Source organism: Centruroides vittatus, unplaced genomic scaffold, assembly GCF_030686945.1.
Source record: "Centruroides vittatus isolate TY-2023 unplaced genomic scaffold, ASM3068694v2 contig_927, whole genome shotgun sequence".
NCBI lineage: Eukaryota > Metazoa > Arthropoda > Arachnida > Scorpiones > Buthidae > Centruroides > Centruroides vittatus.
Window position 1 is genome coordinate 1,151,231 of NW_027122613.1, and position 12,363 is coordinate 1,163,593.

The window sequence follows — 12,363 nt, forward strand, 5'->3', positions numbered from 1 at the left end:
ACTGCATACTCTCATCATAGAAATCAGCTGCCTATGTATGTTTGAGTCAAGATCTGGCTTGAAAAATGGATGCTCAAAAACTTCTGAGTTTTGATAACAATGATGAGTGTGTATTGTCATGCAACAGAAGGATGCCACTTAAGACTAAGTCCCACTAACAATTTTGAATTGCACGCTATAAATTTTTCGTGGTTTGGATGTAGAATTGCTCATTAATTATGGTATTCCTCTGCATTTCATGGATGGTGAAAATGTGAAAAATATTTAACCATCTGTCAATTTTTTGCTCATTTTAATAGCAGCTGGGAGACAACTGAAATGACTATCACCTGCTAAGGGCTAAAGTTTTGTACTGATGCAGAAACCATCATTGTAAAATAAAAGACAATATACAGACTTTTTTTTTAAAGTGGCATTTAGGTATGTAGATGTCATTTTTTAATAGGCTATTTGAAGTCCCTTTGGTATTTTAGAATGGAAGAAAAAACTGGAATTAAATATTTTGTCAGTCACTACAACTTTGGTCTATTATGGGAAGTAGCTGCATCTAAAATTGATTTTACTGCCCCTTCCATCTCCACAACTTCAGGATGTTTTCAAAATGATGATAATTATGTTTTTCAATAAAAATTGGTAAACACTAGTCAATTTGATAAACTATTTTACATATAGAGTGTAGTGGATTTATTAGTGATTTTTGATTTGTTGTGAAACTGTGTTGTATTGTTCTTAGAAGTGTTGAACGCAAAATCGTGTTAATAACAATCACATGGCTTTTTCCACCTTTATTTAGTTGAGGGGCACAAGGCCTGAAACGTTGTACCGTATCAACTAAATAAAGGTGGAAAAAGCCATGTGATTTTTATTAACACGATATTGCGTTCAACACTAATAGGATTTATTAGTACTCATTAGTACTTTTGATGACTTACAGCCGCCATCCTCAGGTAAAAAACAAATCAAATACAATTAATTTAGTATTCTATCCACATGCCATGGTTATTTTTAAAAAAGTCCATTCAAAGTATCAAATGTTCAAAAATTAATTGTATTAGATTTGTTTTTCACCTGAGGATGGTGGCTGCAAGCTGTCAAAAGTACTAGTGAGTACTTCTTAATTATGCTAATAAATTGTAATTCCACTACACTTTAGTGTTAATTATTTTAAATGATGATTGTTGGTGTGAAGTGTCTTTTCATGATTACTATGACTGCGTGTAAATATATCTGTAGTGGTTAAGTTTTAAAATACAAGACAGTTTGAATTCTAATCAAAATAACATTACTTTACAAACAGGGAAGAAATTGAAGAATTACAAGAAAGAAGAAACCTTGCAGAGGTAAAATAAAAATCTATTAATATCACATGTTTCCAATATAAGCAAACTATCTTATAAAATGTATAAAAAATTTTATCAGAATTCATTAAACTGAATTGTAAATTATCTTCACAACCTGTGAGAAATAATATTTCCAATAATGATTTTATTAGTCACATCGAAAAGTGTAAAAAGCAAAGTGTACTGTAATAGATGTTCTATTTTGAGTAGAATAGATTTTCATCTCCTAGTAAGCAAAGATGGGTTCAACTTCTGATTGTAGAGCAATTTAAACATCTAGTTTTAGTGGACGATTCTACTGTACTCAGAGAATAGGGTTAAAGTTTAAGGATGCCACCCCATGCAAGTGTGTGCTAGTGCTAGTTTGTGTATCGGGGGGTATATACAGTGATGCCAGATTTAGCTCTTTTTCTCCTGTTAGAGATTTATATACTGCTCCAGACTAAACTGGAATAACAGAATGGGTAAACAAAATAAAGCTAAAAGAAATCTGATTTGGCACCAAACAATTTTCCAAATAGTGATTTTCACCATGACACAATCATTATGTATATATTAACAATGGTAACATTGGTTTTAACATTATTATTTTTACTATTGACAAACCATGCAATTTCAATAATCTTATATTCTAATACAGTAGTGTTGGAACCACTAAAGCGCAGTCTATTACCATTTTGTATTTTTATAATTTGCTAATTTTTTTTGTTCTATCATCTATGCTTCAAGCTATCTTTGGACTCATATTTTAGTTTCAGCACCTAGCTTTTACTATAAGTAGTTTTATTTTGTATCAATGTATAATTTCTAGTCTAAATCTGATTTTTTTTCTCATGAATATTCAAATTTTTGGAAGATTTATAATTTTTTTTTGGCAGAGATATTGTTTTGAAATGAAAAAAAAATTTTGTTTGGAAAAAATGACAGATTGCATCTCAGTGGCTGAGAAAAATATGCAGTTACTACAAAATAGATATTTAAGGTAATTAAATTGTTTCTATTATTATTAATTATTTAATTTAGTTCTAAGATTGAAAAATGATTTCTTGAGTATGAGTTTTATTGATTGGTAAATAAATGTGTAAGAAATATTTAGCTTTTATGATGAACCAAATTCTACTTTTCATTTAAACATTATCTAATAATTTCATCCAGTTTTTGTTAACTAATTACATGAATATTTGGAATTTGAAGAAAACATTTATACAGATTAATTTTCAAAAAATATTTTGTAATAGGATTTATGGATGTTTATAAAGGAAAAAAGATTGCTGGATTATATTGGGCTGTATTAATATTCTGTATTTTGGCCTTAAGGTAGGCATTAGGTGCCATCTCGTAATTAATTTAAAGGTTCTGGAATAAAAGAATTAGCCTGAAGTGAGATTCAGTCCCTTGTCTTCCAGTTATGCTGTCTGGATAGCATAACTAGAAAAATTGGAGGATGATATTTTTTAAATTGAACTTTTTTACATACAAAGTTGTTGAATGTTCAAGCTTTAAACTATTGTTCTGGTTTTTTAATCTACAAAACACAATAAACTGCATCTCTGGATTGAACTTAGTCACTCAAATAAAACAGCTTTACCAGAAATTTCAAAAATGAAATTTTACAAAATGCTTTGGCAAGGCTTTGTATTGATGTAAAACAAATTTATTCGGTGTTGGTTAAGGCAGTTGACCCTCATAATGCCTAATTTTGTCAATTTTTCACAGAATGAAATTACCTATAACTATTGTAGCATTTTCTTTGGTAGAGAAGTTTTACTGTATCTGTTTTTTGTAACTTGAAGCTCCAAGGGACAGGAAAAACTTTCAAGTTATAAACAATTTAAATTGGAGAACAATAGATTTGTATTTTTACCTCTTGCATTATATAAAGAATACACAGGTTTTTTGTTTTAAAGAATGTCTTTTGGCAAGATATTCAATGTAATAGAATCTAACAGTTTTGTAGATACATCTTGTTGAAATAAAGTGAGAGGTTCTCACTTTGGACTGGAACCTTATCTGCAGATAGTTAGTTATATCTACTGTCGAACACTCGACTATAGGGTTTCCATTAAATTTCAATTAGGATAGGAACAAAATTCCTTATCTTGATACTAGTTAGCTTATTCAGTCAATTTAATAATGAATTTGCTACTTACAGGAGAATTATGAGTTCAAATACATATTATTGATTAAACACACTTCTTCATCACATTTGAAAATTTCAGTGTTTTTTTAACATTAACAAAGGAAAAGTAAAACATTATATATAACAGCCAGGAAGTATGGCAATATGTCAAAAAAATGACCCTCCCAGATTTTTACATTAAGTGTAAAAATCAAGGTGCAGAGACCTTGAAATGTTGAAAAATGCAAAAAAATTCAGGGGAGTGAGGTAATTTCTGTATGTATGGATGTGGGTGTGTGACATAATTTTGTTCACCTTTGAAGCTTAATAACTCCTGTGCTTTTTGTTGAAAACTTTTGAAATTTTGCAGGGGGATTGATGCTGTTAAAGGGTTGTGTTTATCTCTAGTAGAGTCAGGCTAATAATAAAACCCATCCCTGCCATCAAAATTAAGCTTATCATAATTGTTTATAAACAATTGTATTAAACAATTTATATCAGAATTCATTAAACTGAATTGTAAATTATCTTCACAACCTGTGAGAAATAATGATTTTATTAGTCACATCATCACATCACAGTAAAAATGTGTTATAAAATGGCAAAAAAATAAAAAATTTTTTAATAATAAAATTTCAACAGATGGCAACACAAATGTTTCCGGGAAAGTTAAAAAATTCAGCAACCCACTTTTCTACTGTTTTTGAAACTTCTCAATAGGAATTTCAATGCAAATATACACCCACAACTGCTGTAAATGATTGGACTATAATTTGGAAATGAATTTGACACTAGAGGGAGGCATTAGGTGCCATCTCGTATTAAAATTAAAAATTATAATTATTAATTTAATGACAAGATGGCACCTACTGCCTCCCTCTAGTGTCAAATTCATTTCTAATCTACAATCATTATTTCCAAATTATAGCTCGATTATTTATGGCTGTTGTGGATATATATAGGAATTTCAATACCAATACTCGAACTGATGAATTACCATCAATTTATCTCCTTATCTTGATCCTAGTTAACCATTATTGAATTGACTGAACAAGCTACAAAGAAAAGCACTGGAAAGCTGATAAGAGAATACTCGTATACATAAGGTCAAATGACCCACTTACAGAATATGTTGATGGGGAAGCTAATCTATTTTCCTTCTGGTGCTGTTATCCTCAGCAGAATTTACATGGCTTTGTAAATGAATTGTCTCTGATGACATCTATTAAAGATTTATAGAGACTATAGATCCAACTCTGAATATTTTTATAGGATTTCTTCCTTTAATCCTTCTTGTACTAAATCCCTTAATTGCATATCTGTTTTTGTTTGAGAAGCAATATAGGACTTGACATAAATGTTTTGGAACACTTAATACTTAGCATGAGATTTCTCAGTCCAAATTGTACTGTTTGGCAGAGTTAAAAATAAATACAAGATTGCTCTCATGATGTTTCTTATGCCAGGAGAAGTTTGAGCCATTTTCCTTTTTTTTTCTGTGTTCTCGAACTCAATTAGGATCTACATGGTACTAATAGAATTTATCTCGTTTGCAAATACAGATGTTCATAATTTATTTATGGCAATGGCCAAAACTAGTGCATTAAAAATTATTTTAGAATTCAAATAATAGTGAGGTTGTGGCCTAAGTTTTCATCTCTAAAACATGAATGTCAAGCGGTGCTCAATGTTTACATTCACATTTTGGCCGCAACCTCGCTAATGTCACAGTGTAACTACTTAACATGGATATTTAAGCTTATTGGTTAGTGTCTAATGATACAACTCTGGTTTGTGACATTAGTGCTTCTGAAGCAAAAGGGAAAACATTCTGCAGAGCTGATGTTATAAAATTCCTGTTTTATAATAATTTATTGCATCTGTCCAATGCAGATAATACTGGACAACAAAAAAAATGTTTCCTTTATTTCATGAGTGGAATCTGACTAATTTTGGGGTGATAAAATCGAATATGACAAAGAAAATTTTTATTAGCTCTAGTTTCTGTGATATACAATAGGTGGCAGTATGTGATTTTAATGGCTTAAGAAGAAACGACTCAATGTTGTTAGCATATGTAATTAAAATGTAAGTGTTTTTGAATTTTTGAAAATGTTTGAATTTCAAATTGAAACATTTCATCAAGCCATTAACGTCACAGCATTGTTTGCTGTGACATTAATGGCTGGCTTGATTGTTTTTCTTCTCAAAAAAAGGAAGCAGATCCCTCTGACGTTCTCTGTACTGTGAGACCCTGACATCACGTTGCTGTAGTCTTGACCCTAGAAGTTCCGCTTTATTCTTTGACAAGACTAGATCTTGAATGAGATCGCTTAATTCAATCTGGAGTGTATCATCTTTTATCTCAAAATCGGGGTCATGGAATGTGGAATGCTTGTTGGGTTCTTCTTCTCCCACACAATGTTGGAATCGAGTAGGAACTGGTAAACTATCCACTGAATGTGGAATAGGTCAAATTGCAGATGGAATATTTGGGTATTGAACTGTTTCTTTCTTCTTCATTGACAATCCTGCCTTTATAAGTGGAGTCAAGCAGAAATAGCAGTCATCTGTATGGTTTGTAGGCTCCCGCCAAACCTTAGGCACAGTAAAAGCCATAGATCATTTTTTATTTTTCAGTCATTCTCGTAGTATAACTGAACAAGAGTTGCAACGTGGAGCCCATGACTTATCCTGCCCCTACCTTCATACCCAAATAATGGTGGTAGGCAGTCTTCAGAAGAGGTGTCAGATTGTGTTTCTGTGACGAAAATGTTATTTCACTACGAATATAACAAAAATTGTTCACTAAATTTACACATTTTCATGGCATTTTGGTATAACCAGTATTACACTTCAAAAGTACTCCAAAACCAAGAAAAACAGAAGCAATATTAAACTCAAAGTCATAGCTACATTTATTATGTTTATAACCTACAAACATATGGAGAATGTTTTGCTGTGTCAGTGTGAGAGGTGTGACAACTCTAAAAAATAACATATCACTGTATCTCCAAAGCAAGAGTTAATCGGTCATTTTTATGGTGATTTTTGAATTCAGCAGATGAAAATACATAAGAATATATTAATTTTGAGCCCGAAACAAAATCATTGTTGTCCAGTGTAATCAGTCATGTTCAATTTTAACAAATATCAAACATATAATTAAAAGATTATAATACAACAAAGCTGTTTAGGCATACTGCACACACATAAGCAGTATTATATCAGTGTGGTTTAAGGAACTGCATCCTTATTTTTTATGTTTGACTTAAATGAGAAGTTCTTTGTGAGAGAGTGAGCCAGGGATTACCTGTATTTTACAAAGTACGCATAAAAACTGGAACCAATGGAGAGAAAATGAGCAACAACACACTAGCACTAATACTAATGAACATTACCTTTGCAAAATATATTCAGTCTCCATACTAACAGACATCCACTTCTAAACTTGTCATAAATTTTGGAAAGTAGGATTGGTTTCTGAAGCAGATTCCCCATCATACTGTGTGTTATTGGATACTTTATTTGGGGATGTCTCAAATTGAATTCAGCTGTCATCTCTCTGCATCCATCCTTCTCAACCATAAAGGAGAATTATCACTGACTGTGAGTAAGGAAGACCAGGCAATCTGTAAAAAAAAATTTGCCATTGATTCCATACTTGCAACTATGTTATGTACAGTAACTCTAGATTAGGGTTTCTCATTTCCTGGTCTTTTGCTTGTCCCGGGATAAAAATAAATTACTTGATGAAATCAAATTAAAAAATGAAAAATAATTATAAGATAGAATTATTTAACACATTCTGCAACCTGTAAAATCATATTAATAATGCTGTGTAAGATATAGAAAAAATTTACTAAAGGTAATTCTTAATATATTTGTGAAAGATTCAAAGTTTGCCGGAAACTGCACACAACAACAACAAAAAATGCTTTGAATTGAGTTAAAAGGTAATTTTCGTTTTTAAATAAAAATACATATTATAAAAATTTACAATAATATTTTGGAAGATGATCAATACTCTGATCACTTGATCTGATTCTTATTTTAGTAATGAAAAGTCCTGCTACCAAGAATGCCCTTTCCGATTCAATTGATGTGAGTGGAATCGTGTTTAGTGCATTTAAGAGAAGACAGATGTTATGTGTTTTTCACCTGTAGCCTGGAAGATTGTAGTACTACTTTTGCTCTCTAGTATTCTTGGTTTGTCTACCTCGACTGCTTTAATAGAAACATCAAGCTTATAGCCCAATAATTCAGTAGTTTGTTTGTCTTTAATAATCAGATTTATGAAGAAAAACTTCATACTCGTGTATCCTGCAGTTATTGAAGCTACTGGGCATGGTTAAAAATTAAGACAGCATAAGCACAATTATTCCAGATATTACAGGTTCTGACAAGTAAAGAATTTTGAGTCCTGCCACAAATAAGCTACATATTGATTATTGACCATTTGTGACATGCCATAATGAGCAAAAACTAATAAGTAGGTTATAAACTGTCAGAAAGTATAATTAACTCTAAAATTAATAAATACAAATGTATTCTATTTGCAAAATTTTTCTTATTTTGTGTTAAAAATTCACTTTTACTCATCCTTAAGAAATTTGCAGGATTTCGCGGGTTAAAAAAACAATCGGAATTCCATTTGAGAAACCCTATTCTAGATTATTATTTAAATGTATTACTACTATTATTGTACATAAAAGTTTAATTTGTAAATAATTCATTACCACTATTAAACAAGATTAGGGAAAGACAGACAGACAAACAACAGTGGGAATTTATAGGTCTACAATTTTTTCAAATTGGGCTGCAATCAGATTATTCTCAAAAGTAACTATTAAAAAAAGTTGAGTCTAATAATCAAAATAGCAAAGATGCTGGTAACTTTTATAAACATACAGTGGATTCACTTAATGAGTATAATTCGTTCCAGAGTCTTACTCATAATGCAAAACACTCATTAAGCCAAACAATTTTTCCCATAGAAATTAATGTAAAATACGATAATGCATTCCATGTCAAAAAAATGTACAATATAAACGTTAAAACATTTGAGCAATTTTTTTTGAATACACTGTTAAGGAGCATGAATCATCATCATCATCATCATCATCTTTTCTTCTAGCACGGAATGAACCATCCTGAAAATGAGAATTCAATTTGCAAAAAAAAAAATTACAGCTAATATTGTTTGAAGTGTTTATCAAACATATGCCAAATTCTTGGGTTATGTAAATGCTATAATATTAGAAATTAATTAATTAGACTGAAGGTAGGCAGTTAAATTTAATACGAGATGGAAACATAATAATTATAAATAGAAATGTCTGAATTAAAAATTAACTAAAATTTAATTTGGAATCAGTCATTAAATTTAATGACCCAAGAATTTGGCATATCATTTGGCGTGTTTATTATATAACGGGCTCTGGTTGTTGAACACAAGTTTGGAAAAATATGTGATCACAAGTGACACAAAGATGCTAGCAGAAGGAGTGCTAAACATAAACTGATGGAGCATGCCGCATGCGCACAATTCAGGACTTCCCCTCTCCTCATTGCTCGTTATGCAAGGTTCCACTGTACTGTGAACATTCTGATATACATCAGTGTATCAGTACATTCTTTTAGTCTAAAGATCATAAAAGAAGAAAAAATTGGCATCAGTTACATCTCTAGTAAGAGTTTTTTTATATAATACTAGTGATGTCACCAATTTATTTCTACTTTGATTTTTTCCTCCTCCTTATAACAAAAAAGGGGACACTGTCTTATGATAATTTAATAAATCTGATGCAAATAATATTTCCAGTAACTTAAAATCAACAAACAAAATGACAGTTTTATTTTGAAATTATTTAAGAAATTTTCTTTCTTTTTAGTAAATGTTCTCCTATTAAAAACAATAGTGATATTATGGAAGAAATATCCTTATGGCAGTATTATAAAGATAAATGCAAAGAGACAATTGAAAATTATTTTGTAAGCATATTTTTAGACTTAATTTTTTGAAATTATTTTTTCAGTTTCAAGATCATTTATTTCTTTTTTTTAGCAAAATGTAGATAATTATCTTAAAAAAGTCACCAAAAACAATTTAAAGATTGATATTTATAAATATGACATTCCATCACCTCCATCTTCTCCATGTAATCCAAATAATGTTATAAATTTACCTGTGGTGAGTTTTCTATCCTACTACTACTACTACTACATATAAGTTAAAATCAATTATTATTAGATTAATTCTGCACACAAAGTGGTTAAATATGGATAGTTGTCAAATATTTTGAAAGCAATCTAAAGATATATCTTTATAACAACAAAAATTGTATAACAGTAATTACATTTTCAAACACCAACAGCACCTTGCATGCTTTGCTGATTATTTTTCTATTTTTACAATATTAAACTGTTTTATTGTGTCTGTTGTAGAAGTCTTTAATATAAATTGTCTACGTGGACTTACACTGGTATAAAGTCTTATTAATGCGTTAAGTCCACGTAGACAATTTACATTACCGTCCTTAATTGTTCTTTAATATAACTTATTGTAAAAAGTAATATGCATCAACAAAAACATTACTTAAGTTCTGTAAAATTTATTTGGGCACCATTGACTACTATCTCAAAACTTTAGCCATTTTATGCAATAACACTAGTATGTATGGAAATTCATAAATCATTGACTTTACATTTAGAATACATATAATTTATGTATAGCTGGATGAATGTCCAATCTGCTTTGAAACTATTCTAAGCCAAGAGGAAGAATGTACACCTTGTGAACATAAGTTTCATGGGAAGGTTTGTCTATTTCCTATAATTATAACTATAAAATTCTACATTAGACAGCTTAAGGAATTCACATTGTTGTTTTATCATTATATTTATGTATTAGTGCTAATTACAAACATAATTTTTCCATATATTTTTTAGTGTCTTCAAAGTTGGTTGAAGAAAGACACCACTTGTCCTGTCTGTAGAAGTCACGTATTGAGTTTTGAAGAGTTTCCGAGACTTACTCGTTGAATATGGGCAGCACCAGCCCATCAATCTTCCCATCCTTGAAGTAAATTATTCGTGTCTACTTATAATGGACATTATTGGAAAATTTTTCAAATATGAATTGAATATGTGACAAATAAATAAGCAGAAAACATTCAGCGAGAACATGTAATTGTCTTAAAATTTAGCAATCGATTTTCAATATCATCAAACAAGCTAATTTTTAAAATGCACAGATAACACCCATCTCACTGAAATAATGTTTCATCCCACATCAGCCCTTCAGAATGAAAAGCCTAGTACTGTTACTGTTATTAGGACTCTATTTGAATATGGATTGCAGATTTCTACGAAAATATTTTAAATTGTTACTGGATGATGTGAATCTTTGTAAAAATTTCTTAAATGGTGAAATTTTTATATTTGATAACGAAGCATGGTCGTCATTCTTATGATGGACATATACATTTCAGTATATATACAATAAAATAAGTGCAATACATCTCTTGCGTAACTTTAATCTTTAAAAATCCTAACTGGATGTAACAATGACTAAAGGTGAAATTGTTAGTTGTATTACATATAAAGATTAGTGTTTATAATGCTGGCAAAAACCGATTTTTGGTTTTTGAACAAGCACTGGAAGCTTTATAATTACTGTCAATTAAACAAAATGAAATTTTCTGGTAGTATTTAATACATCAGTTACATGGAATTGTCTTAGATCCAAGTGTACTTACTTTACAGTTTGTAACATTGTAAATTGACCCGGTGTGCATTGATATTGTAGTAATCTTACTTTTTTTAAATTTGTTTTTGCAGTCCAATGAATGATTTATTGAAAAAATTGTAGACCTGCAAATTCCCCTTGATCTCGAGAATGGAGTTAGATAGATGGAAGACGAGACCAGATATGGAAAGAAGGTCCCGATTAAGTATATAAGAACTTCTGATGCAAACCGGAAGTCACGTTATTTTAATTCAAAAATTTCCCAGGAATGGAGTTAACAATAGAGTTGTGCCGGTCATCTAACAGAAAAGTATGATGTACAGGGCAAGCCATTACTAATTTGAGATGGGGAGCATATATTTTTTAATTTAATTTGATATTTGAGTGTCACAATGCCGGGCTGCAATTTTTAATGTCATAATAAATAAACAAACACAAGTAATTAAGACTCTAGCCTTTAAAATTAATAATAATTGTTAGCCTAAATAAATTGTTATGGAACTTATGAAAATTTACCTATCTACACATTTAGACTTTACATTACTAAATAGATCTTCATATATAAGTTGATGTTTTTATTTATACAGAACTAGCAATTTTTAATATAACTTGTATGCTACCTGATTGTAGAAGCTGGCTTATTAAAAAGATCAAATAGCATTTTTCATTTTTACAGTTTAATTCTGTAATAAAGAATTCATAAAAATATCGATTAGCTAACAGCTTTTTTTTTTTTTTTTAGAACTAGTTTGAAAATTACATTATAAACGTACGCTCTTCACTTAATGACATAATTTGATAGTCGTAGAAACAAATTGAATGTCTAACCTATTTGTTTTTTTCTTATTTTATATACTTTCACTAGATAGAAAATCCAGTAACGAGTTAGGTAAATTTTCTGGCAAAAAGCTTAATTTTAAGGATAGGGATGGGTTTTATAAAAATTGTAAATGCTAATGACGATTTTACTCGTAATTAGTCCTACCTTACTCGAGAAATGACATACGACCCACTTTATCTCCCCGCCCTTCGACCTTTAATCACCAATTAATTTAATAGCATCAATCCCCTAATACATAAACTTTCCTGCAAAGTTTCAGTAAAAAGCACAGAAGTTTCAAAGGTGAAAAAAATCATGCCCCACGCACGCACTA

At 30.3% G+C, this 12,363-nt stretch overlaps 1 protein-coding gene across 1 annotated transcript in view; it reads left to right on the top strand.

The window, feature by feature from the left end:
* The window catches only part of LOC136984743 (uncharacterized), an 88,368-nt gene extending 77,206 nt beyond the window's left edge, over positions 1–11,162 (top strand). The window contains exons 15-20 of the mRNA XM_067281850.1: positions 1,298–1,340; positions 2,219–2,322; positions 9,354–9,453; positions 9,527–9,652; positions 10,195–10,278; positions 10,411–11,162. Coding sequence (XP_067137951.1) covers positions 1,298–1,340; positions 2,219–2,322; positions 9,354–9,453; positions 9,527–9,652; positions 10,195–10,278; positions 10,411–10,503 — 550 coding nt within the window. The 3' untranslated portion in view covers positions 10,504–11,162. The remainder of the gene's footprint in view (positions 1–1,297; positions 1,341–2,218; positions 2,323–9,353; positions 9,454–9,526; positions 9,653–10,194; positions 10,279–10,410) is intronic.
* Positions 11,163–12,363: the final 1,201 nt, after the last annotated feature.